The sequence below is a fragment of the Trematomus bernacchii genome, unplaced genomic scaffold, assembly GCF_902827165.1.
Source record: "Trematomus bernacchii unplaced genomic scaffold, fTreBer1.1, whole genome shotgun sequence".
Classification (NCBI taxonomy): Eukaryota; Metazoa; Chordata; class Actinopteri; order Perciformes; family Nototheniidae; genus Trematomus; species Trematomus bernacchii.
This window is the reverse complement of record NW_022987625.1, coordinates 1433066-1460067: the sequence shown is the minus strand read 5'-3', so window position 1 is coordinate 1460067 and position 27002 is coordinate 1433066. Positions and strand designations below refer to the sequence as shown.

Sequence of the window (27002 nt, the reverse complement as noted above, 5' to 3'; positions counted from 1 at the left end):
ACCTTTACCAGCTTTGAGATCACTTTAACCTGTTAAGCCCTGAGCCTGTTTTTCAGGTCTCTGGCTCGAAAATGACATTCCCAGAACAAATGACTCTATCTTCACTTCTAAAAATGGGTAAATTAATCATCTTTTTTCTCAAAGCAATGATAAACCTGTGAGTTGGATGTAGAAAAGTCAGAATCAATATAGATTTTTTTTATTTTAAAGGGGACCTATCATGCAAAATGCACTTTTGTACGTCTTTTATACATGAATATGTGTCCCCGGTGTTCCAGGGAACTCACCAAGTGTCAGAAAACACAACCCTCTCTATTTTCCTCCATACCCAAATCTCTAAAAAAGGGGCTGCAACGGATCTGATAAAAACTGATCCAGATTTGAACAGTTCTCTGATGTCAGGACGGCGGAGCTGACCTATCAGGGGAATGAGAGGTTGCCGTGGCATGGTAAACAGCATGGTAACACGACGCTCGTAACTCGGCCCCCTCCTTAGCAGGGGGGCGTGGTCAGCTGCAGCGCATGCAAAGACAGGGTGGAGGAAAGCAAAATAGAGCGAAATGAGGCATGGCTAAAATGCATGATCTGTTTGGTATACGGCCCGCGAGACCATTTGGTACGGCCCTCGAGGTAATTTATAAACACACGCAAAAAAGAAAAAAATGTAAGAAATCTAGACCGCAAAAAAATTAAACAAGCGAGTGCCTGTTTTTCCTGGGTTAGGTCAGGGTCCTTGAACACAACACGAGCCTAACGTGTCATCACGTGGTCTATGTCCCGTCTGACGGGTGCAGTTCTGCAGGAGAGCACCAGAACGCCACTCCGGCACTTCACAAATTGCAGTACCCATAAAGAGCCGTACACATGCTACAGTTTTTGCGTGGCTGTGTCTTTAGTTGAAAGCCCAGTGGCGATCTGTTCATCTGTCATACTGATCATACAGTCAATAACTGTGTTGTTATTAGCATCTGGTTAGCTAGCTATGCTAACGAATATAAGAAGCTTTTTCTCCAACCAGTGAGGTAAAGGCACATCTTTATATGACCATTATAGTTATACAAAAATAAGAGAATAAAGTAAACGGGTATAAAATACTATATGACAGTAAAACAAGTTGTTATTAATAAACAAGAATACAGTTTGAAAGGGGAGTGATTTGTAAAATATCCATAAAGAAAATCTGCTTCCAGTTCTGCTTCATATGGGTGTTGAGAGATGTATCCATAGATCTCCTCATGTTGCTCTCAAAGTGCACCAGATTGATGCTTTTAACTTCAACATTTAAAAAAATATCTTCCCGGGGGAGCATGCCCCCCGGACCCCCCTAGAGGAGGTTAGGTCTCCCTCCCCACTTAAATCATGTCCACATGAATAAGAAACTAAATACATTTGCACACATCTTGTGTCCATATCTTTCTGTTTGGTGGTCATGCCACACCGTGCATGTGCATGCATGCGTGAGTCATGGTAAGGTATCTGTATTTAGAGGTTGCTTTTTCTTTGCACAGCATGAAAGAAAGGCCAAATGAATGGGCTGTGATTTTAGTATTTTTAAGCAGAGGTCAATAATTTGTACGGCCCTCGGAGGATGGTGAAAAATGTAAATGGCCCTTGAGAGGAAAAAGGTTCCCCACCCCTGTTATATAGGTATGGCCCTACAATATATTATTCAAATATAGCATGATAGGTCCACTTTAAAGTAAATTCAGATTGAACATAGTAAAAATATGTAAATGTTAGTGTCCGTCCAAAAAAAAACACATTACTTATAGTGAAAACCAGCCTTGAATGATGGGATAGTAGACTAAAAGCTTTAGGAATCCAAACTATAACATATAATAAGTATCCTGTATCAAGATTGATGCAAAACAAGTGAAATTTGACCTTTTTAGAGAGGTTTAGAAAAAAAAAACCCACTTCTGGGGTCATTTGGGTGGATTTGCCATATCTCTGGAGGCCATCGGTTGATTTTGATGATTGACACCTCTTTTGAACCGTTAGAGCCAATAGAATCGAGGGGAAGTTCCTAAATCCATCTAAACATTTCCGTTGAGGAGTGAGAGCGATGCGCACGCAGTTTGCCCAAAACCAGAAGCTGGGTTGTAGCTCTCATAGCAGCTAATCTCCGTTTTTGACAAAAATGGAAGGATGGATAATCAGTCATCTTTTCAAAGTGACACAGACACATTGGATTAACCTGCAGCAGCGTTTATATCGTTTTAATCCCATTGAACACAACTTTTGATCAGAAAACAGCAAAGGTAAGACTATTTCCCGTTTTGGCTCAGTAAAGCTACGCTGTGTGTTGTCTGGGTTTTGGTCGCACAGTGATGATACTTATACCGCTAGAATCTGTGGAGTCTCAGCTTTCTATATACATCTTGTTTGTGCAGATCCGATAAGTAATTAAGTATTTCTACCGTGAGTTCTGAGCTAAGTGAGTTAGCATTTTTTCGCTCATTTAGACGCTTCTGAGACTTGTGTTTTGTTTCGGTAAAAATGGTTTGCATCGTCAGTTAGCTCAGTTTCTTCCCGTTAAGTGGGTATGGCACATTAATAGGTTGTTAAATGTTAAGAAGCCCTGAGACACAGTTTCGTGAAAAAAAAGCCTGCGGGCGGGGGCTGCCAGGCTTAACAGGTTAATGATCAATCATTATAAAACATATCATATATATTATTCTGAAATGGACCAAACTGCACAATGACTACTTTTACTGTCGCTACTTTAAGTACATTTTGATGATACTTTTGTACTTTTACTTGAGTAACATTTTGATTGCAGGACTTTTACTTGTAACAGAGTATTCCTACACTCTGGTACTTCTACTGTTACTCAAGTACAAGATCTATACTTATACCACCTCTGTTTATAGCCTATGAAAAAACTATTAGAAAACTAAGGCTAAAGCTAACGTTAGCAGATAGTGACAATGTATGCTAGTTAGCTAGCTCAACGATTCCTTAAATAATATTGCGACAGGAACACTTTTCAGTGCACATCACGCTCTGCCGCTCCGACAGGGAGCTCTGCTCTGAACACCTGAACGGCCCGTTCTAACAGTTGCTCACCAGCGGTCCAGTCTGTGCCACAGTGACTCCAGACCGCACAGTTAATATTAACGAACGCACCCGTAGGTAATGTAGCTGCTGGAGCACACAGCTCGCGCTTCATTATAATATATTAAAAAATAACACCATGTGCGTCATGATGGCACATAACAGCTCACGGCCGCAGATTACTCCGGGTCCCAGACCCCCATACCCCAACAATATTTTTATTGCAGATCTACACGAATCACACAAACGACCTATTTTGGATTCAAAACGGCGAATGTCGCCGAAAGGGATAAAGTATAGTATTACTATTTCGGCGATTAGATAAAATATAAATTATATTTGATGCAGCTTTAGTTAAATTTCCATGACTTTTCCAAAAATTGGGGAAAATATTGTTTTCTATAACTTTTCCAGGGCCTGGAATTTGCATTTTGAATTTCCATTACTTTTCCAGGTTTTTAATGACTGTACGAACCCTGTGTGATGTGTGCTCACCTTGAGTATGAGGTAGGGGACGAAGGAGTTTGCCTCGTACTCGGTCAGGTGGTAGTCCTCTCTGTTCAGCATGGCAAACAGCAGCTTGAGATATTCCAGCACCTTCATTAGGACTGTGGTGTTAGTGTCGAAGAACCTCAGGGTGAACCACTTCAGAATGAGGTCCAGACAGCTGATGGTGGCGTCACTCTCATTTTCCATCCTCTGTCACACAAATAGACTTTATTACCAAACCTAGTCTCCTTCTGCTAAAATGCAATTAGTTTTTTTACCAAACACTACCTCAATCATGACTCCTATAGCCTTGACGTGCCTCTGGAAGTCAAAGTGGAAGAGCTCATCCTGCAGCCACTTAGCAAAGCAGGTGGACATCTGGGTTTTCAGCTGGTCCAAATATTCATCTCGAGGAGTGTTGAAGTTCCATTTCAAAATCTGCAAAAGAGACATTACGAGTCAAACTGAATACCATGGTATTTCAGGTGAGCTGTGTGTGATTGATTTCAAATAACATAATAACTGATCTTTTCTTTGTAATAACCTTAAAAACTGTTTTGGGAACTAAAATATTCTTAGCCAGTGGCCAGTTAGTTAAACTATGCCGACTGTGGGCTGACACCCACACGAATAAATCGGGTATCCTTCAGTTCCAGTTGATACCTCAGATACAGTTTTGAACTGCTGTTGAACTGGGGCCACTGGAGTCAGGACATGTCATGTTAAGGGGCTGTCAGATACCTTCAGTTGCTTCTCCTCTTTGATCCTCTGTTCTTTAGCATTGGGGATGAGGACAAAGATTGGCCCGGACTTGTCTTCCTCATCTTTCTGGGTTTTGGCTGCGGGCTTCTTACCAGCTGTACCCTGATGGGAGGTAACATCAGTGTCAGGGAGTCGCTGGGAACTTAGAATTGTGTGAAATGATGTTTATTCATGTGGCGCGTTCACACCGGAGTACTTTTCCCACAATAGTTCATCAGAACTCAGATATATTTGCGTTCACACCAAAAAGCCCCCTGAACTAAATTAGTTCATCAGAACCATTTTTACCCCCTTTTCAGTCCCTGCTAGAGAGCAGGGACTTTCGTGGGAGAAAAAGGTTCCTATGTCTGATTGGCTGGGCGGAATGCAAACCATGCCCCGTAAAACTCCCAAAAAGTTTTGTGAAGCCCGGCCATTTTATTATACTCCTCGCATTAGCATTATTAGCATTAGCATTCGCCCAGTGCACAAACGCAGAGAGACTAACTTATGGCAACACAAAAGAAAACATGGGAGCGGTGGAGATGAGGAGGTGTCGGCGTTCTGGCGATTTACTCGGAAGGCTTCAGTAGAAGCTGCTGGGAGTCCCAGCAGCTTCTACTGAAGCCAGTCCCCAATTCTGGGGGCTTCCGGCCGGGGACTCCGGGTGGCAGTATACGCCGTGAAGTGGTTTGCGGCCTGCCAGTAAACCCAAAGCAGAAGAAGAAGTGACGTCAGCGGCTCATTTGCCTAATCCACCCCCAGGAACTCATTGCGGTGTGAACGCGATCTGCTTTAGTTCATCAGAACTAAAAGAGTTCTCATTAACTGAGTTCTCATGAACTACTGTGGGAAAAGAACTTGGTGTGAACGCCCCTATGGGCTCTTTATACAGATAGTGAGTGAAGTAAAAAGTGATCCGAGTTTTGGATGACATAATAAGTAAGGCCACAGAGAGTAAAAACAGGAGAAAAGGAGTGTTATACTGAAAAGATCTCAGGGAAGGTCACACATTGCAAAAACATTAATGTGATGGTAATATTCCAAAGAAGAAACACACACATTCAGAAGGACACACACATGCAGTGGAGTGACCTTTAACCTTTTAATGTGACCTTGCTCTATTTGTTCTCGTCTGTATACATGCATGCATGTTCTAAGCTTACTGAATCATTTTATGTCAGCACATTTTTACATGTTAAAAGCTTGAAACATGTGCATTACTCACATCACCCAGATACTCTTTATCCATGTGTATTTAGTGACACATTTGTGTATTCAGTGGCATTATTAGTAATTAGAGACACAGGATTAGACTGAGCCAAGATCCGACCGGGTCAGGGCAGAGAGAAGGGACAGGGGTTAACATCCGTCAGGCTAACAAGTATCCTCTGAGAAACTCCGCCCACGTCTGCTGCTCCACACAGCTGGCTTTAATAAGGAGCAGCATGGGGGTTTGATGTAGAGGAGTTTCATCACAAGGACACCTGCACAGATCTACCTGTTGACTGCTTGCAGCAGCCTTCCCTTTGCTGGGGGGCTTTTTATTAGCATTACTGTCCTTGTCCTTGGAGGGAGGGGAAGGGACAGGTTCCTTGGGAAGGGAGGGAGGCTGGGTGAGTAAAAAAAAACCAAATCATATTTACATTTCATCATCATGAAATGACTTATAAAAACAATATGGTGCGCATAGTGGTTGTGCATTGGACACTCTTTTGAAAGTATTTCTGTTTATTCGCCAACAGAAGTGATCAACTGAAACACAAATGAAAGTGTGAAGTTTTATCATTTTTAATAAAATAAATGGGAAAAAATATTCCAGTGTGATGCACCTTAAATGAAATGTCATGTTCACAATGGTTACACTGCCATTAAATATGTATTAGGCAGAACAAAGACTTACTAACTAAATATCAAAACTTCAGTGTTTGTGTGATTGTTGAAAATCCCATCATACCTTCTTTGTGGCCGCTCCTCCTCGGATCTTCTTAACTTCAGGTTTACTGTCCACAGAGTCCTCACCAGCTGGCTGCCTGGAGGCTGCGGGGGAGAGGCATGGGTCACATTGTGTGAATACAATACACAGGGATGCAAACTCATCAGGTATGAAAAAGGTGACAAGGATCCAAGCCCCCCGACCCCCCCACCCCACGGAATATCGGCTTTAAAATGAGGAATAACCGGATTTGAGCAGTCAGAACAACTAAAGCAGCAGTGTTAATAATAACAGAAACGCCAAAGAGTCACATCTAATAGAAATATATAAAAGCATTTATTTTAATTGTGTAGCAGTTTATAATTTTGGCAGCACTGTTGAGCATTTTGAAAATGTATTTTCATGCCTCTGTGCAAGGCTTAGTCTTTCTATCTTTATAGCCAGTGGTGTACAGTAACTAAGTTCATAAACTCAAGTACTATACTTGGGTACAATGTTGAGATACTTGTACTTTACTTGAGTATTTCAATGTTTTGCTACTTTGTTCTTCTTCTCCTCTACAGTTCAGAGGTAAATGGTGTACTTTTACTCCACTACATGTATTTAATACCTTTAGTTACTTCACAGATGTGGATGAATGATGTGAAATATAATCAAGTGTTAAATCAGACTTTAGTTCCACCTGGAGTAAATTCACAAGCTACCCTGCAGTATACAAAGTCATTCAAACTAGCTGCACCTTTACCAGCTTTGAGAACACTTTCATGATCAATCATTATAAAACATATCATATATATTATTCTGAAATGGACCAATCTGCACAATGACTACTTTTACTGTCGCTACTTTCACTATATTTTGATGAGAATACTTTTCCTTGAGGAACAGAGTATTCCTACACTCAGATCTTGTACTAGAGTAAAAGTAGAAGTACTCAGGTCTTGTACTTGAGTAAAAGTACCAGAGTACTTCTACTTTTACTCTAGTACAAGATCTGAGTACTTCTACTTTTACTCAAGTACAAGATATATACTTATACCACCTCTGTTTATAGCCTATGAAAAAAACTATTTGAAAACGAAGGCTAAAGCTAACGTTAGCAGATAGTGACAATGTATGCTAGTTAGCTAGCTCAACGATTCCTTAAATAATATTGCGACAGAAAAACGTTTCAGTGCACATCACGCTCTGCCGCTCCGACAGGGAGCTCTGCTCTGAACACCTGAACGGCCCGTTCTAACAGCTGTTCACCAGCGGTCCAGTCTGTGCCACAGTGACTCCGGACCACACAGTTAATATTAACGAACACACGGTAGGTAATGTAGCTGCTGAAGCTAGACCTCATCGCGGAGCAGCAGAGCCTTATTATACATCCATGAGCCGAGCCGACAGGCAGGAAGACTCGAGCACACAGCTCGCGCTTCATTATAATATATAAAAAAAGAACACCATGCGTGTCATGATGGCACATAACAGCTCGCGGCCGCAGATTACTCCGGGTCCCAGACCCCCCCCCATACCCCAAAAATATTTTTATTGCAGATCTACATGAATCACACAAACGACCTATTTTGGATTCAAAACGGCGAATTTCGCCGAAAGGTGACAAGTTTGCATCCCTGAATACAAACAATTACCAGGCACAAAAGTAACAAATTGACATCTCACACTTATTGCATTCTGGGGTGTGCGTAATCAAACTGTGAATGTCACAACATATTTTGTACATCGATTTTCCCAGAGAAAGAGCGAGGTCAGATGAAAAGGATTGTTTTTTTACATTAAGAATTGGTTTTAATGTAAGAGTGTGGTAGTAAGAACGAGTTGAATGTCATTCATAGTAATGTCATACATACCTGAAGCAGCTCTACTTGGCTCTGCAGAGCCTTTTCCCCCTCCAGCTTTGGCAGGGGCAGCAGGTTTAGCTGGCATCACTGCTCTGGCCTTTTCCAACATGGCAACCACCAGATCCCTAGAGGCAGCCTGCAGGGAGTAGGAGAGACATTCATTAATGCAGACAACACAACCTTTTTAAGATGCTTGAGCCATGCAGTCACACAGAGCTTTTTGCAAGCAACAGCCCGATCAATGGCTTCAGTACTTTGAGTTTTCCCAGCAGCCTTGTCCATCTTGTCATGTCCCAGTTGCATCATGAAGGTCGGCAGGGCGTCCTGAGCCTTCTTCCTCACATCTCCATTTCTGTCCTCCAGACAGGCGTAGAGGAGAGGGACACACAGCATCAGGTCCGCAGGGACTGTCCTCAGGGTCAGCAGCTTCTCTGCTAACCAGCCCAGCACCTGGGGGATAAAGAGAGCGTTATACGTTTGTTTATAGGAAGAGGGCCCAAGACCGACCACACACACACACACACACACACACACACACACCACACACACACACACACACACACACACACACACACACACACACACACACACACACACACACACACACAACACACACACACACACACACACACACACCACACACACCACACACACACACACACACACACACACAACACACACACACACACACACCACAACACACACCACACACCACACACACACAGCACACACACACAACACCACACACACACACACACACCACACATCACCACACACACACACACACACACACACACACACACACACACACCCACACACACACACAACACACACACACACACACACACAACACAACACACCACACACACACACACACACACCACACACACACACACACATCTTAGCACCTCCTGTCGGAGGAAGGGGTTCTCTCTCTTTAGCTCCTCTGACAGGTCTTCTCCTTCCAGCCACTCCTTCATCCCAGTTTGCTCCACCCAGGCCTGCAGAGTGCTCATGGCAGCTGCCCTTACATTAACCTGCACAGGAACACAGAGACATGTCCATCATCAGTCGTGGACCCAAAACTGTCCCAGGAGACATGTTTGAATTCAGATTCATCTTACTCTTTTCATCATATCAGTTTGCAATAATTTGCATTTAGAAATGTAAAATATTTTCCATTATCAGTACGCTCTTCCTGTGCTAACCATGTATAATGTTTAAGCATAAGAAAAGCATGCAACATTGAATGTTGTACTGTTATGTTTAGTGCCTGAACACTTCTCCTGTTGATTGTCAGTTTATCTTGTTTTGATAAATGTTTAATTTGCTAAAAATTAATTTAGGGGTTGCTGTAACTTCAAAAAAAAGTATGAAACAAAGTGTCAAATAAATAAACAAAATGTGTTTGTAGTGCTACAGATGTAGTAGCACTCTAGAATGGACTCCAGCCGAAAACCCAGCGGATCCCAGTGGCTGGAGATGTAAAGCCCTCCCACTATTCCCTGAGAGGGCGTTACCAGATTTTCAATTTCAGGATTTAACCATGAGATGGCGCTTCATTCACAAACACACAAAGACATGGGTGAACATTGTTCTTCAGTTTGGTCCATGGACTTTCAGTACTTCAATAATGTAAAAAGTAATTAAAATAATAATAATGAGAAACTATGAAATAAGAAATGAATCAAATAAAAATAAAATCATCATATATTATAATGTATTGTATTATTAAGTAATATCATACATTAACCCCATTATAGCAGATGCCACATTGAATGGATGAACACATTTATGCATCAATAATTACAACGGAGTATTTCTAAATATAAGTTGTAAAAATACTTGTATGTATTTAATACTAATAACATAATGATTCATTTTACTTTCAGATGATAATACTTTTCACTTGGGCAAAACAAGCCTGTTTCTAAGGTCTCAGGCTCGGAAATGACATTCCCAGAACAAACGACTATATCTTCCCTTTTAAAAGTGGTAAATTAATAATCTTTTTTCTCAAAGTAATGATAAACCTGTGAGTTGGATGTAGAAAAGTCAGAATCAATATAGAATTGTTTTATTTTAAAGTAAATTCAGATTGAACATAGTAAAAAAAATGTAAATTATAGTTTCCGTCCATTACTTATAGTGAAAACCAGCCTTGGATGATGCTTAGACAAACTGCTTCGTGTTACCGCCCCCTCCCTTAAATGTTAAACTCTCATTGCACTTTTGGTAACGAGCATTGTCCACATCGAGACGGGTAAAGTTTAACCACACCTTGGAGGGCTTAGTTCTCTCCGCCGTGTGTGTGTGTGTGTGTGTGTGTGTGTGTGTGTGTTTTGCATGCATGTAGCAGCCGCGTGTGTGTAAACTGCCCCGCCCCCTCGCACACAGACAGGGGAGAAAGATCTCTCGTCTGGATTGGAAAGATCGAAAATACATCATAGACGCATTTTTTTTGTCTTTTTGCGTATTAGAAACGGAGTTGGCGACACTAAGACTGCAATATAATGTTTATGTAGCAATAATACACATGACATATTTTTGAAATGTCTCCAGTACCGATAAAAAGACCGATAACGTCGGAGCTTAACGGTACCATGGTCTTTAATAATTCAGCCCCGGGGCCCCTTTAATACCGGGGCTCGGTACCCATCCCTACTCATTTCTGTCCATCTCAATGCTACCAATACATTGCCATTGCTGTTGTGCAGGTGTGTTACTGTGGGTGGTGAGTGTCCGTCTGATTTTAGTGAATGTGCACAATACCTTGCTGTCCCCAAGTACAGTGATAATGGGCATTCCCAGTGTTTTGATATGCTGCTTGAGTCCCGGTCCCATGGCTGCAGCCAGCTGCTGAAGGATAGTCAGGGTCTGCTGCACCTGGAGACCAAACATTACTGCCATTTTAATATTCTATTACTGTGAAAAGTAGTTTTTTTAAATCCTTCGTTAAGAGTGTTCAAAAAACACATCGATATAACATCAAACATCTCAAATATGACAAAAAACATGTAAGAAACATTTATCTCTACTCTAGTTAAACTCTAACTAATAGATATTTAGGGCAGGAGTTCACACTTTCCAAAAATGGATTGGATATTTTTAGAGACATTTTAGTACAAGGCTTTACTCAGTTGTTGTTGATGCATCCAAACAAAGCTCTTTGAAAGGGAAACCTTTCAAAAACTCCAAAGTACTGCATGTGTACATGGTAGTGAAAGGAAAGTAATTTAATCGTCTCAATCAAATTAAACAAGTGACAATATGCTGTCGACATAGACTTAGTTTCACGTTATTTGAAAGCAGTCAGTTCTGTTAGATGGCGTTCTAGCATAATATTAAAATCTTAATGACAGGACAACCCTGCTCTCTCACTAACCAGGATTTTGTTGGAATCACTGAGTCGTGCTTTCAAGGCAAGTGGCAGGTCTCCGATGTTTGTGGTGATGAACTTGGCCTCTGAGATGATGGCTGCAGTCTCATCCAGACCCTCCTTCCTGATCTTCCAGTTCTTATCACCAATTTTAGACACCAGATCAGATGTGATTTTGTCACTAAAGATGGGAAAGAAAAGAGAGATGTACGAGATGAGGTGAGAACAGTGTCTTACAACTTGAGCAGTTAACAGAAAGAGATACATGTTAAATGGTAAGACAACACGTTTCTAAAGATTTCCTTTGTCAAAATGTTCTTTGAACAACTATTCTATGTGCAGGTAAACCAATAGTAGAGTCACCTTATATTCTGTAGACAAATCTATTTCAGGTTTTTTGCATTCATACAGGAAACAAAATATTAATGGCTGAGAATGTGTCGAAAATAAAACAAGAATTACGATTCATTGTAGTCTTTGTGCAGTGTCACTGAAGGTGTGAGTGTTTGGTTACCCGATATCTGTTCTGGGCAGCAGGTCCATGATGTCCATTCCTCCTCCTCCTCCTCCTCCTCCTCCTCCTCCTCCTCCATCTTCTTCCTGCTCCTCTGCTTCATCACCCTCCTCCTCTTCCGCTGACGCTGACTTCTTGGTGAATCTGATGGGAGCTGGTGGAGACTGACCCTGCATCTGTGAGGGAGATGCCCACACAAATAGATATCCTTATAATTTGTTGACGAGATAACAGAGTGCTGAGAAAAGTCCTTATTTCAGTTTTTATTACCAATGTAAAACAGGAATAAAACCTTGATCTCTTGTATTCCTGAGCCACACACGAAGTCCCTACCTTTTCAAACTGGACGTCTATCTGTGACAGGAGAGCAGGCTTCTCATCTTCAAAGAACATGCGAAGAGGAGCACCCATGTACAGGTACATGACTCCCAGCAGGGTGATGGCAGCCGTCCGCACTGCAGGGTTAGTCGCTCCCAGAGCCGTCTTCACGTTGTTGATGAAGCCCTTCACATTGATACTGAGAGGGGGGGTCAGAGGTCATCAGATACCATTAAGGTGCAAGTTGTGTCTCTTAAGTAAAAATGACTAACCGAAAACAATATTCTGGAACTTTCTAAAACGCCATTAAAAACCATGACAACTCATATATTTATGTTTTGATAAATAATGAGCATGTAAATAAGAACTTCAAATTACCCGGCAAAGCCAAACTCCTTCATGGCATTAGCCAACCAGTTGAGAGTCTCCGCTTGGTTTTTAGGATTCTTTTGTGCAAATGCCATAGACACAACCTGACAAATAAACATAGAGTGTGTTAATACAGTATACAGGGGTTTTTCGAAACAAATATAGTATGAGGGCAATACTGTGGCGCTGATCTTGTATATAATATATATATATATATTCTCGCAATAACTTGATGCCCGTATACAAGATGGCGCCGCGGATGTAAACAACAAGGCGACATTGGAGCTATGTGAAAACAAAGCTGTCTCTGCCGTCTGGCGGTCTATTTGACATGATTTCAATTTTTTGGGAGTCATTTTACAGTTTTTAACAAACACAATTATTGTTTTCTGGCATCTGTTTTAAAATGTTACGAAAAAGTGGGCGCAGCGCCCCTGTTACCCGGTTTAGACAAAACCCTGGTATATCCATCATCGACTCTACTGTAGCCGACAACTTTTTTTCTAAAATCTCAAGAGTGGTCTCCTGCCTAGAGAAACGGGATACAAACCTGCTCTGCAGTCCAAGGCAGTGAGCATGCCACCCCAATAGCAGTCAGTCCCTCTTTGGCGTTTCCACCACATTTGACGTCTCCAACCTTGTCCACCAAGGCGTCCAAAACCACAGAGGCTGAGGTTTTTGAAAACTGTCCTCTCTGAGCTATGAGAGCCACGATGTGCAGCTTCATCTGCATCACCTGCACAGGGAGAAAACATAAGTACGGGCACCTTCCCTCCCCTATGGGCTCGTTACTCGCTTAACAGTAAATAAGAATAGTTGAAAGAGTATATTGTATGATGCACTGTTGGTAGCTCAAAGACTTTAGATTAACATTGCTAACAACTACACTGTAGCCACTGTGAAAATTAGAATAAAACGTTTTTTTTGTAACTTCATTTTTATTTTCAGGTTTTACAGGAAAGAAAACACAAACAGTAAGTACATCAGATAAAAGTATACTTCGGGACAATGGTAGATTTTGCATACAATACCTCAAAGTAACATGCATATCACAACCCTCTAGTTAAAGGGGACCTATCATGCAGAATGCACTTTTGTACGTCTTGTATACATGAATATGTGTCCCCGGTGTTCCAGGGAACTCACCAAGTGTCAGAAAACACAACCCTCTCTATTTTCCTCCATACCCAAATCTCTAAAAAAAGGGGCTGCAACGGATCTGATCAAAACTGATCCAGATATGAACACTGTCCTGACGTCAGGACAGTGGCGCTACGGCTATTGGGCCAACTCTCCACCTATCAGGGGAATGTGGGGTTGGGCCACGGCCGGCCATTGCCGCTCTAAAGCGCTGGAGACGCTGTAGTACATATGCCAGGCCTGTAAGTGGCGCTGTAGTCTGCCACAAAAGCAGCGAAGAAGACTTCCCGCCCATAGTTACCATGGTTACCCTTCTGTTTATTCTCCGCTGTGGCTTTTTTTCTCCCTCCCCGAGGCAAGCGTTTGCTCCTGCTGCTTTAATTCAATGCAATCCCTCCCCGTCGAGGCAAGCACTGTAATTCTCTCCGGTTAGTCCACCAGCAGATGACAAACACCCACCTCTCCGCCTCTTCCAAGGAACGAGGGGACCGTGCGGCAGAGTTTCAGTTAGGTTTTCTTTCGCCAGTCAAGATGTCCGTTAAAGTTTAAATCTTCAGGACAAAATTAGAAAAGTGCCGGTCAAAGTTCTTCTTTGTTATTTATTGAGCTTTAAAACAAATGAATAACGACTATATAATAAAACACGGAGATCTCACTCCTCTTCTGACAGCCCAGCAGCTGATCTCAAAGCACGCTCCCCTCTCCTGCAGGGGGGCGTGGTCAGCTGCAGCTCACAGGATCAGCCCCCTGCAAAAACAGTGCTGGATAGAGCAAATGGAGCGAAATGAGGCGTGGCCGCAGCTTGCATCTTCCATGTCCTTCTTTTTGCTTCTTAAGGCCATTCCAAGGTTATTTTCTTCCGCCCCTGACATTATTATGTGTTGATAAACACTTTCAAAGTAAATCTTCTAAATTATAGGGGGGTATTACAAGTAACATGTAATGTAATGTATTTGGTAGTCCAGTCGGGAGCTACATTTGTTATGCTGCCATCCTCACGATCGCGCCACCGGAAGTCTGAATAAAACATTTTGATATTGAATCTTTCCTTTTATTTTGTATTTGGTTTCCAATTAAACTCCCACTTAAAAATAGGCAACCTTTGTTATATTCATTTTTAATTCTTCTCTCTGTGCTTCCTAGGCAAAAGTCGTTGCTTGGAGAAAATGTTACATTCCAAGCCTGCGTAGCTGCTGCTCCGTTGTTACGGGCAGAGACACTTACCTGGAAGTTGGTCTCCTTCCAACCTGGTTTCTTGGCCAACATCCTGACCAGAGCCTGGCACGGCATATCCGCCTTATCCATGGTCTCGACAGCCTTAAAGCATGAACAAATGAATAGTTAAATATGAATGCATATTATTTTATAACAGGTAGTGACTAGAGATGTCCCGATCCGATCACGTGATCAGGGATCGGAGCAGATCACGTGATTTTCAAAAGATTGGAAGAAAAAAATCGGGGATCTGGAATATTTTTTTTTTTTTTTTTATAAAATATTTTTATTATTTTATTTTATTGAATGTTACAAAACAAAAATGACCATGTTCACGTCTTAAAGTCATCCTGAGGCCTTAGTTTTGGGTTAAAATTACACAACATCATGTATGTGTTGCTTCTTTTGGGCTTGTTTTCATCGACCTGGTTGCTTATTTCTCTCAAATCTGGCAACAGAGTGGGCGCAGTGTCTAATAGTAGCAGTAAGCTAACGAGAGGCTACGTTCAGCTGGTGCCTCGGGAGTCGGGACAGAGAAAATGTCAGGAGTTTGGAAGTATTATAAAATTGAAAGCGAAGGCAGTGTAACAGCCAGATGCAATGTTTGCAAGGCGGAGGTTCCGCGTGGTGGAAAGAACAGAGCTACGTTCAACATGACCAATCTAATACAAACACCACAACAACAACACGACGAGTACACAGCGGCCACTCAGGTAACGGCACTGAAACAAGCGACACTTTCAGAGACTTTTAAAAGGAAAGAGAAACTGCCCCAGAACAGTGAAAAGGCCAACAACATAACAGCCAAGATAGCTGAATTCATCGCGTTGGATGACCAGCCGTTATCTGTTACCTTTTTTTTCTCTTAATGCATTGCATAAAGATCGGATCGGGAAAAATCGGTATCGGCAGATTGTCAAAATCAAATGATCGGAATCGGATCGGGAGCAAAAAAAGGTGATCGGGACATCCCTAGTAGTGACGCTTCAGAAGTTCAACTTCTCCTCTTTATTTCCCGAGGACTGTTGTGATAAGCGGTATGCACTTCTGCGTTCAAAAACTTTAACTACTTGGCATCGCTTGTCGTGCCAAAAAAAGAAGGCGCTTAAAGAAAGGTCAAATGTTTCCAATATACATATTTTTTCAACAATTGATAAGAAAATGAAATGACACACTTTCAATATTTAGTTTAGTGCACTGTAGGGCTGCAACAAATTCATGTTTTTACTATGGGTTAGGGTTAGATTTTTTGTCTAATATATTTGCAAAAATAGTCAAAATACCCATCACAATAGAGTCAATGGTGAAGCTTTCAAATGCTTGTTATATTTGACCAAACCCAAAGATATTCACGTTACCTTAATATGACAAGCAGAGCAGAGGAAGCCCCCTGTTCTTACATTTGAGAAGCTGGAGTAAAAGAACATTTGGTATTTTGCTTTAAAAGAAATCAATGATTTATCTATGATCACAATAATTGCCCTTTTTTTATGCCGGTTAATTCCTCAATAATTTGGTTGTAGCAGCACTAAACCACATCTTGTAGGGACATCTGCTGGAGCATGACAGAATTAGCGGTCATCAAGAAAGAAATCAAGACCTCACCCGCTGAAACTCCTCCATACATGCCAGTCTCTCCTTCCAGTTGGCTGAGTCTAGCTGCTGCATACAGGAAGCAGGAAGTACACCGGCTGCCTTCTCCTCACACGCTTCAGCCTGACAAGTCAACAAAAAATGTAAAACAAAAGTTTCAATGGCAATATACTGATACTGCTTAATCTCTTCTGTAGTATAAATTCAGAGACAGTGTGAATAATAACTATTAAAGGTAGGGTAGGTAAGTTTGAGAAACCGGGTCGAGATCACTAGAATTTGAAAATACACAATATATTCATTGCTATATATTGCTATCGGGATGTTAAGAGCATTCCATGGAATATAACAAAGTGTATCTTGAGCCGGTTTCTCAAACTTACCTACCCTACCTTTAAGTGTCCAAGTAAGCCATGTCAGTGGAAACCAGAATCAAACGTCATGTAATGTGTTTTTCTGCGACAGATGAAATACATCTCTTTGAGGGAAAGACAACCCAGTAGAGTCTCCTGATTTGTGTACTGCAGAAAGGAAGAAGTACCAAAGTGCCAGAATGTCATTGTGAAAGGCTTAGGAGGAGCAGAGGTTGTTTAATATTACGGTGACGCAACTTTAAAAAAAAAAGAAAGCCTAAACTCCAAGATAAATTCATGCAGACTTACAGAGAGTTCCGTCTCGATGACATCTTTACTTTCAGGGGCCTTCTTTGATTTCCCCCCCGCTGTAGAGGCTGGTTTGCCTTTCTTAGATGGAACTGCTGATGACTGCAGAAAGAGACTCAACACTCAATACAATTACATGTCACTACGTTTCTTTAGGTCATAACAAGCAGCAACATTCAGGTAGGACCAGGTGACAAATATCTATTTGGGTTATTTTAGTTTACTGGTTGTGCAATATTCTGAACATACCTTGCTGGCCGCAGCTTGGGCCTTTCTAGGTGGGGCAGAAGATTTGGTTGGAGCTTCAGCAGGGGGAGGGGCTTTAGCTGCTGGCTTCTTTTCCCCTCCTGCACCCTTTTTACCAGCGAGCTCCACTTTATCAGCAGACTCTTTTATCTGGTAACACATGAAACAAAAAGGACAGTGGTGAGGAGATATTTCTAGCTGACGAAGGATTTCACTCCCTTCTTCCTTTCTCTACTGATCCTTACCTTTTCCAGTTTGAGTTTGTCCAAATCAGACAGGAAAGGATTCACAGCTTTCTCCCCCACCACTTTCATGGCCGTCCCTAAAGCTTCAAAGGCTGCATCACGCACCTCTGGAGCAGAGTCATTCACTTGCTGAGGTGGTGAAAGAGAAGAGTAGATACAAGCTTTTAAATGATGACATTTGAAATAAAGTGTGTTTCTACTTTGTTATGATGAACTGCCAAAAATAATCCTATATCCCAGTACTGTTTATAGAGTCTGCAGCCACAATGCACTACTACAATTGTTTTGGACTATTTTATTTCTACTCATTTTCTTTTCTGTTTTGTGTTGTTTTATGTCTTACATATATTTCTGTTGCATTGTTGAAGGAGCCTGGGACTTAAATTGTCATTGCCATAATTATACTGTAACTACTGTGCATATTAGGGATGTTAAGATTCACATCGGTGCACCGGCATAAACGTTCAAAATGAGAGTGCACATCGGCTACAGTTTGGGTTGAACTCGCGATGCATCGATTGTAGTGTCTTTGCATCGGTAAAAAACCGATTCATTCATATAATATCCTCTCATCCTGTCAGCACTCAGCAGAGACCATCTTTGCTCTTTGCTTCGCACTACGGAGGAGCCACGTCAGTTATTAACAAACATGGAAACGATGCCGTGCCGCTTTAAAGGACACAAGTAGTACGAGGAACTTAGCGACGCACATAAGAGGCGACATGGGGTCTGAAAAGAAAAAACCTGAGTCCAATCACTCAGTGAGGTGTTATGTCAGAGAGTGGTGTTTAGTTTACAGCAGCCTGTGACCAATACTAGTTTAAATGTCTTCCTTACTGTAAGCAGTTATGAAATAGCTGTTTGTGAAAGGTTATTTTCTTTATTGTTCCTATAGAAACCACTGCTTTCTGCTCACTGGTGAGTTAGCCTATGAATGAGTGTTAAGCACATCAGTCAGCAGCTGTATGGGCATCGCACTGTGGTAGTTGTTATTTGCACATTGTTAATCCTGGGCATCCTTAAATTGTTTAACTGTGAGGTGTTATAAAAGTGGACTGTACTCTGGAGACAGAGAACAGTACAAAGGACTTGTGAAAAGGCCAGTTTGTGAAAGGTCCAAATGGAACAGCATGATGGGATGTGCAGTACTAGTAGAGAGAACCAAATATGTGAAGCACTTTTGTTAATTTATGCATATAAGGAATAAAACAAAATACACCGTGTTATGCATGCCCACTGCACCTCGCGGGAGGGCGCACAGCGTAAAGCAAAAACTCAGACATTTCAATGATTTGTACGGCAAAGTTAGGTTTGGAAACGGTATCACTTCCTTTTTGGAGGGCATGCATAACACGGCATAATACCGGAGCCTCGCTGCGGGGAAACTTTGGCATCGCCTGGTGCTTCAAATGTATCGTATCGTTGGCAACGTATCGAGATGCGCATCGCATCGGCCTCAGTGATGGAGATGCCTCAATAAAACTTTTGAATCTTTTGAATGTTATTCATAGCACTGATAGCATCAGTAGGCTAAATGAAATGCTCTTTGAGACTATGGGCACTTGTAAATGTCGATAACTATGTAAATGTAACCTGTAAATATAATGTATGATGTCCTTTATTGTATTATGTTTCATGTGGAACCTATATGCTGCAGGTCTCCCTTGAAAAAGAGATCTATGATCTCAATGGGACCAAACTGGTTAAATAAAGGTTTGAAATCAGCACATCACTTCCACTCCCTGACTGCAGTACTGCTACTTTTAAACTATGCTTTCCTAACCTTATTTTCATCTCAGTCCTATATTGAGACAATATGCTATAAGAAACAACATATGTATTATTACCATGTACAGCATTAGCTAAAATGATTAGTATTAATAGAGTTATTTCCACCTTGACGAGAGCAGCACAGAAGGGTTTAAGGACGCTCTTGGGCAGCGTGGTATGAGTGCAGTGTCTGAAGGAGCGGGCCAGGAACAGAGAGGTCTGCTGCTTAATGGATGGGTTCTTATTGTCCATCACAGCCAGGATGTCCTCCGACAGGTTCTGAAGAGTGGTCTGGGTAAACAAAAAAGGTCACAAACATGAAAAAACATCAATCCAATCATTACTCAAACTTCTGTCTTCTAAAATGCTGTCAGTAGAGCTGTCTATGTGTCCCAGCAGCCATTAAGTTAGGAATACAGTCATGGGAAGAAGCCATTGTCTATAGCTGACTATCATCAATATGTGAGCACTATACATTAAATTCATCATTACAGTTCAATCCAGCGCAATTTTCAACTTTTAAAACCTAATGATTGAATTAATGGCAACAAAAAGGTGTTCGTACTGGGTAGTTTATATAGCCCGAAATAAAAATATTAAATGATTTACAGACGATTCTTTCCTAAGTAATTGGGGGGGAAAGTATTTTTGGACCAAAATGACGCCACGGACTAGAAACGGGTGTGTAGTACCCCTGTTTGACCACTACGAAAATGTGTTCAAAGGCCAGCACACTATCTGGGGGCTTGGGGATTAGTCAGAAGTCATTTTGAGGAGCATTGTGTGTGTTCTTGCATTTCTTTGGCTTTTCTTCACAGTTGTTGGTTCCTCCGTTACTCATGATTTTCAAAACTGTGTTGGATGATTCAAGAAGAGCTGCTCACTACTACTAGTAGTCAAACGAAGGTCTATACTTACAGTGAGGAAGATGGCGTCAATAGCCTCTTGCAGGGCCTGGACAACCAGAGGCTTCTTCTCCTTGAACTTCTCCAGAATAGTTGGGACCACCTACATAAATACACAGCTCTTATTTAGAAGATATCGTTACATTTAGCCGACGCTTTCATCCAAAACGAGTTACAATTGGTGCAATACACCTTAAAGATTCAAACTAAGGACAACAAGAACAGTGCTGACCTATTCACTTCAAACAAGCAAGATCATTATAAGTAGAGATGTCCCGATCCGATCACGTGATCGGGGATCGGAGCCGATCACGTGATCTTCAAAAGATCGGAATCGGGAGAAAAAAATCGGGGATCGGGATTTTTTTTTTTATAAAATATTTTTATTTTATTTAATGTTACAAAACAAAAATGACCATGTTCACATCTTAAAGTCATCCTGAGGCCTTAGTTTTGGTTTAAAATTACACAACATCATGTATGTGTTGCTTCTTTTGGGCTTGTTTTCATCGACCTGGTTGCTTATTTCTCTCAAATCTGGCAACAGAGTGGGCGCAGTGTCTAATAGTAGCAGTAAGCTAACGAGAGGCTACGTTCAGCTGGTGCCTCGGGAGTCGGGACAGAGAAAATGTCAGGAGTTTGGAAGTATTATAAAATTGAAAGCGAAGGCAGTGTAACAGCCAGATGCAATGTTTGCAAGGCGGAGGTTCCGCGTGGTGGAAAGAACAGAGCTACGTTCAACACGACCAATCTAATACAAACACCACCAACAACAACACGACGAGTACACAGCGGCCACTCAGGTAACGGCACTGAAACAACCGACACTTTCAGAGACTTTTAAAAGGAAAGAGAAACTGCCCCAGAACAGTGAAAAGGCCAAAAACATAACAGCCAAGATAGCTGAATTCATCGCGTTGGATGACCAGCCGTTATCTGTTACCTTTTTTTTCTCTTAATGCATTGCATAAAGATCGGATCGGGAAAAATCGGTATCGGCAGATTGTCAAAATCAAATGATCGGAATCGGATCGGGAGCAAAAAAAGGTGATCGGGACATCCCTAATTATAAGTGATCGTGCATAAGTTAAACTCCCCTATCAATGATTTTGGAACGTAGAATAGTAATGTCATGATATCTTTTTCTTATCCCGCCTTAACACAGTTAAATCTGCTTTATAAAATAACTGAAATCAGGAAAATATTACGAATAGAAAAGGTTAGATCCCCATTATATTCTGAATGTGACATCTAAGTCTATGCTTATGCTAATTAAGATCAATGCAGCTCATACCTAATGACCAAACTCATTTATTCCTACCTACAGAAAAATAGAACCTGCATACTGCTTGCCAGCGGTGTGTTTAAATATAAATCAGAATTCATTAATCTCAGGACACAAAACACAAACATGGTACAATGTTAAAGTCATAGTAGCATGTTCATGTGTTCAAGAATGAACCTCCACGCCGATGTCTGTTGGCCAATGTAGCCATTTAATGTCCAATTAATAAAGGCACTTCTAACAAGTAGTTCGTACCAGTTTTCCCCAATGGCTTCATTGACATCAAAACACTATTATACAAAAGAGGAAAATAGCTGTCAAAGAGATTCCATTAACTTACTTGTCCTGCATATGTTCCAAACTTCTTCCTGAGACCAGAGGCCAGTGCAGCCAGACATTTAGCTGCCAAGGTCACCAGCATCACGTTAGCATCTTTCCCCACAACCTGAAACATAACAACCACTGAGCACATACTTACATTCACCACAGTCCCGTTAGACCAAAGTCATTTCTCTTGAAACTAATTCCTGAATAAACTGCCTGAAGGAAACCATGAAGGGTTTCTCAACCTTTACCTTCTTCAGAGCTCTGACAAGGTCTCCATAGTCTCCGTTCTCTAGTTTGGGGTTCTTTATCAGAGTCTCTATAGCCTCCAGAGCTTCTTTCCTCTCCTGCCACTTTTTGGCTTCCTGCAGAAACAGATGAGCAAGGAAACAGAACATGTTGAAAAGCTGAATTACAAAAATCGATACTGCAGGGTTCAATTTTGTAGTTAAGAGTGTTTCAGTAGTAGAATCTGTATTAACTAAGTCGTTAAGAATTCTGGCTTTGGATACCTTAACCTGTTAAGCCCTGAGCCTGTTTTCCAGGTCTCAGGCTCGAAAATGACATTCCCAGAACAAATGACCATATCTTCCCTTCTAAAAGGGTTAAATTAATCATCTTTTTTCTCAAAGTAATGATAAACCTGTGAGTTGGATGTAGAAAAGTCAGAATCAATATAGATGTTTTTTATTTTAAAGTCAATTCAGATTGAACATAGTAAAAAAAATGTAAATTATAGTTTCCGTCCATTACTTATAGTGAAAACCAGCCTTGGATGATGGGATAGTAGACTAAAAGCTTTAGGAATCCAAACTATAACATATAATAAGTACTTTTTTAGAGAGGTTTAGCAAAAACAAAACCACTTCTGGGGTCATTTGCGTGGATTTGCCATATCTCTGGAACCCATCGGTTGATTTTGATGATTGACACCTCTTTTGAACCGTTAGAGCCAATAGAATCGAGGGGAAGTGCCTAAATCCATCTAAACATTTCCGTTGAGGAGTGAGAGCGATGCGCACGCAGTTTGCCCAAAACCAGAAGCTGGGTTGTAGCTCTCATAGCAGCTAATATGAAATCTCCGTTTTTGACAAAAATGGAAGGATGGATAATCAGTCATCTTTTCAAAGTGACACAGACACATTGGATTAACCTGCAGCAGCGTTTATATCGTTTTAATCCCATTGAACACAACTTTTGATCAGAAAACAGCAAAGGTAAGACTATTTCCCGTTTTGGCTCAGTAAAGCTACGCTGTGTGTTGTCTGGGTTTTGGTCGCACAGTGATGATACTTATACCGCTAGAATCTGTGGAGTCTCAGCTTTCTATATACATCTTGTTTGTGCAGATCCGATAAGTAATTAAGTATTTCTACCGTGAGTTCTGAGCTAAGTGAGTTAGCATTTTTTCGCTCATTTAGACGCTTCTGAGACTTGTGTTTTGTTTCGGTAAAAATGGTTTGCATCGTCAGTTAGCTCAGTTTCTTCCCGTTAAGTGGGTATGGCACATTAATAGGTTGTTAAATGTTAAGAAGCCCTGAGACACAGTTTCGTGAAAAAAAAAGCCTGCAGCCTCCGCTTAACAGGTTAACTCAAAAAGACTTCTTGTTTCAAAGTATATTTTTTGGAGATAGTTTGATAAACTTACTATTTTGTCATAAAAGTCTTTGGGCATCTTTGACAAAATGTCCACGGCTTCCAGCAGTTCGTAAGGATCCACTGCTGCTACTGTGTCCGCCTCATCCTCTCCTGAAAGTGGAGAAAGAGATGGCAGCAGATCATGAATCTTCAACTCCTCAACATCAAAGAGAGGTTTTTTATGTTTGCAGTTTTCTACTAACCATCAGACGGTTCCCCTTGGGCTTGGTGCTGTTCAAACTTTGCCTTCAGGTCCTGCTGTGAGCGCAGGAACCTGGTCTGCTTGGGAGGAGATGAAGGCAGCTTCGCCCACTCTTCCTCCAGCTCCTTCAGCTGCAGGGACAGAGAACAAACAAGCAAAGGTTTAGTTTCCCTTGATTCTGAAAGATGAACATTAGTAGGATGGCAAGGGTGTGCCCTGAAGAGTGTGTCCAACCTGAACGGAGTTAATATTTTGCAGTGGAGGTCTTAGAGCATCTCTGATCCATTTGTAGATCTCAACTGAGAGCAGCTTGACTTCGTCTCTCACCGCCTTCTCTCTGGACTCAAACTGCTTGGATAAAATCTTCACCACTGGCTTCAACGTCACGATCTTAGATCCAAACTCACTGTAGGAATAAGATGACCCACAGAAAGGTGACAGTGGTGAGTGTCATTGACAGCTTTGATTGACATAATAAATTACTAGTATGACTTTTTTGACCAGCAGTAAAAAAAAAAAAAAAAAAAACTGTTCTAGTTAGGGAGGGGGTCAAATTGGGCCAGTGAAAATTGTGCTATTGTTATAAGACGTGCATTACACATATTTATATGGTTTTCAATTTATATTGTATAAGTAAAAACCAGGACGGGATTTAAACATTGAAAAGAAAAATGTGTATCATATAAAGCAGGGGTGGGGAACCTTTTTCCTCTCAAGGGCCATTTACATTTTTCACCATCCTCCGAGGGCCGTACAAATGATTGACCTCTGCTTAAAAATACTAAAATCACAGCCCATTCATTTGGCCTTTCTTTCATGCTGTGCAAAGAAAAAGCAACCTCTAAATCCAGATACCTTACCATGACTCACGCATGCATGCACGTGCACGGTGTGGCATGACCACCAAACAGAAAGATATGGACACAAGATGTGTGCAAATGTATTTAGTTTCTTATTCATGTGGACATGATTTAAGTGGGACCTCTAGGGGGGTCCGGGGGGCATGCTCCCCCGGGAAGATTTTTTTTTTTTTAATGTTGAAGTTAAAAGCATCAATCTGGTGCACTTTGAGAGCAACATGAGGAGATCTATGGATACATCTCTCAACACCCATATGAAGCAGAACTGGAAGCAGATTTTCTTTATGGATATTTTACAAATCACTCCCCTTTCAAACTGCATTCTTGTTTATTAATAACTTTTTTTTACTGTCATATAGTATTTTATACCCGTTTACTTTATTCTCTTATTTTTTTATAACTATAATGGTCATATAAAGATGTGCTTTACCTCACTGGTTGGAGAAAAAGCTTCTTATATTCGTTAGCATAGCTAGCTAACCAGATGCTAATAACAACACAGTTATTGACTGTATGATCAGTATGACAGATGAACAGATCGCCACTGGGCTTTCAACTAAAGACACAGCCACGCAAAAACTGTAGCATGTGTACGGCTCTTTATGGGTACTGCAATTTGTGAAGTGCCGGAGTGGCGTTCTGGTGCTCTCCTGCAGAACTGCACCCCTGTCAGACGGGACATATACCACGTGATGACACGTTAGGCTCGTGTTGTGTTCAAGGACCCTGACCTAACCCAGGAAAAACAGGCACTCGCTTGTTTAATTTTTTTGCAGTCTAGATTTCTTAAAAAAAAATCTTTTTTTGCACGTGTTTATAAATTAGCCTACCTCGAGGGCCGTACCAAATGGTCTCGCGGGCCGTATACGGCCCGGGGGCCGGAGGTTCCCCACCCCTGATATAAAGACACAAAACAGCATACCCAGCACTAGTGCTGGGTATCGTTAGGATTTTCACGATACCGATACTGCTTATCGATACCGGTATTTTCCGATACTCTTATCGATACTTTTCAATAATTTGGCGCTCAAAATTATAGACATGATTACAAGATGTGAAGATAATTTTATTGTAATTTATTTATTATTTAATGTAACTTTTTCAATGTCATACCAAGCAGGTCTGAGTGTGTTTGACAGTGTGTCTCTGGAAGGGGGGCAGTAATAGGGGCAGTTCATAAATCCATGTAAACATGACCATTATTCAGTTAAAACGAGACGCTGCGTGCGCACCTCCTAAACCGGAAGCTCCGGTCGGCTAAACATTATAATCCGTTTATTGCGTTTATTATTTATAATTGTAATGATGGATTATCAGTAATCATTTTAAAGTTAAAGTTACAAAGAGACATTGGATTAACCGTTGTTATGCCCTTGAACTAGGGCTGTGCAATTAATCGTATTTTAATCGCAATTACGATTATGAAAACAGCATAATTGACAAAATACGATTATTTAGCTGGGTGCGCTTTCGCCCCTCCCTAAAAGCCCACTCGGCCATGTGGGAGTGCCATGTGTTGTGAGTGTTCAGTGCGAGCGAAGATGTCAGAACAAGAGCAGCAACTCGTTAAAAAGAAGGGTAAAACTATTTCCACTATTTGGAAGTACTTTGGCTTTCAGGAGTCCGACGTGGAGCAAAACAAAGTACAGTGCAGGATTTGTTACCAGGTTGTGTTGGCACCACACGCTAACACAACCAATCTCTTTAATCATCTGAAATACAACCACTAAGTGCAATACGACGTTACGCAATGCCGTCTCGGTATTATTTCAGCAGGTCTGCGCTGCCTGCGCTATTTGACAAATGCCGTGGGGAAGTTGAGAGAGATGTGGCTTCAGCTGACTACTTTGCCACCACAACGGACCTATGGTCTAGCCGCACCATGGAGCCATACATGAGCCTCACAGTTCATTATATCGATGCCGATTTCAATTTGAAGACAAAGTGTCTCCAAACCGCATTTTTCCCTGAAGACCACACGGGGCAAAACATCGCCCATGGACTGAGGGAAGCGATGGCTGCTTGGGGGTTAAAAGAGGATCAACTCGTCTGTATGACTACGGACAATGCCGCAAATATAAAGCTGGCGGCTGAGGTCAATGGATGGATGAGGCTCCAGTGCTTCGGGCATAGACTCCACTTGGCCATAGGTGAGCAGGATTCCTTCCTCCTGTTGTATGTAATATGTCATTTTAACAACAGCAAGTCATTAACATTGATGATCTCTCTTAATATGATAATTCTGAGTGTCAGTCTCAGTCTCAGTC

The 27002-nt window shown here is 41.4% G+C and overlaps 2 protein-coding genes across 2 annotated transcripts in view; one reads left to right on the top strand and one right to left on the bottom strand.

The window, feature by feature from the left end:
- ckap5 (cytoskeleton associated protein 5) overlaps nucleotides 1–27002 on the bottom strand; it is a 66654-nt gene that overhangs the window by 26453 nt on the left and 13199 nt on the right. The window contains exons 5-30 of the mRNA XM_034132920.1: nucleotides 24110–24281; nucleotides 23877–24006; nucleotides 23684–23784; nucleotides 22287–22400; nucleotides 22052–22156; nucleotides 20440–20529; nucleotides 19648–19812; nucleotides 17752–17880; nucleotides 17510–17656; nucleotides 17261–17362; nucleotides 16611–16721; nucleotides 15015–15107; nucleotides 13201–13386; nucleotides 12660–12754; nucleotides 12297–12480; nucleotides 11964–12139; nucleotides 11456–11630; nucleotides 10843–10956; nucleotides 8979–9107; nucleotides 8332–8520; nucleotides 8080–8212; nucleotides 6245–6327; nucleotides 5789–5899; nucleotides 4288–4410; nucleotides 3835–3984; nucleotides 3553–3756 (exon numbers count right to left, since the gene is read on the bottom strand). Of these exons, the coding sequence (XP_033988811.1) occupies nucleotides 3553–3756; nucleotides 3835–3984; nucleotides 4288–4410; nucleotides 5789–5899; nucleotides 6245–6327; nucleotides 8080–8212; nucleotides 8332–8520; nucleotides 8979–9107; nucleotides 10843–10956; nucleotides 11456–11630; nucleotides 11964–12139; nucleotides 12297–12480; nucleotides 12660–12754; nucleotides 13201–13386; nucleotides 15015–15107; nucleotides 16611–16721; nucleotides 17261–17362; nucleotides 17510–17656; nucleotides 17752–17880; nucleotides 19648–19812; nucleotides 20440–20529; nucleotides 22052–22156; nucleotides 22287–22400; nucleotides 23684–23784; nucleotides 23877–24006; nucleotides 24110–24281 (3511 nt within the window). The remainder of the gene's footprint in view (nucleotides 1–3552; nucleotides 3757–3834; nucleotides 3985–4287; nucleotides 4411–5788; nucleotides 5900–6244; nucleotides 6328–8079; nucleotides 8213–8331; nucleotides 8521–8978; nucleotides 9108–10842; nucleotides 10957–11455; nucleotides 11631–11963; nucleotides 12140–12296; nucleotides 12481–12659; nucleotides 12755–13200; nucleotides 13387–15014; nucleotides 15108–16610; nucleotides 16722–17260; nucleotides 17363–17509; nucleotides 17657–17751; nucleotides 17881–19647; nucleotides 19813–20439; nucleotides 20530–22051; nucleotides 22157–22286; nucleotides 22401–23683; nucleotides 23785–23876; nucleotides 24007–24109; nucleotides 24282–27002) is intronic.
- The window catches only part of LOC117484446 (zinc finger BED domain-containing protein 1-like), a 1546-nt gene continuing 753 nt past the window's right edge, over nucleotides 26210–27002 (top strand). The window contains exon 1 of the mRNA XM_034132919.1: nucleotides 26210–26885. Within this exon, the coding sequence (XP_033988810.1) occupies nucleotides 26486–26885 (400 nt within the window). The 5' untranslated portion in view covers nucleotides 26210–26485. The remainder of the gene's footprint in view (nucleotides 26886–27002) is intronic.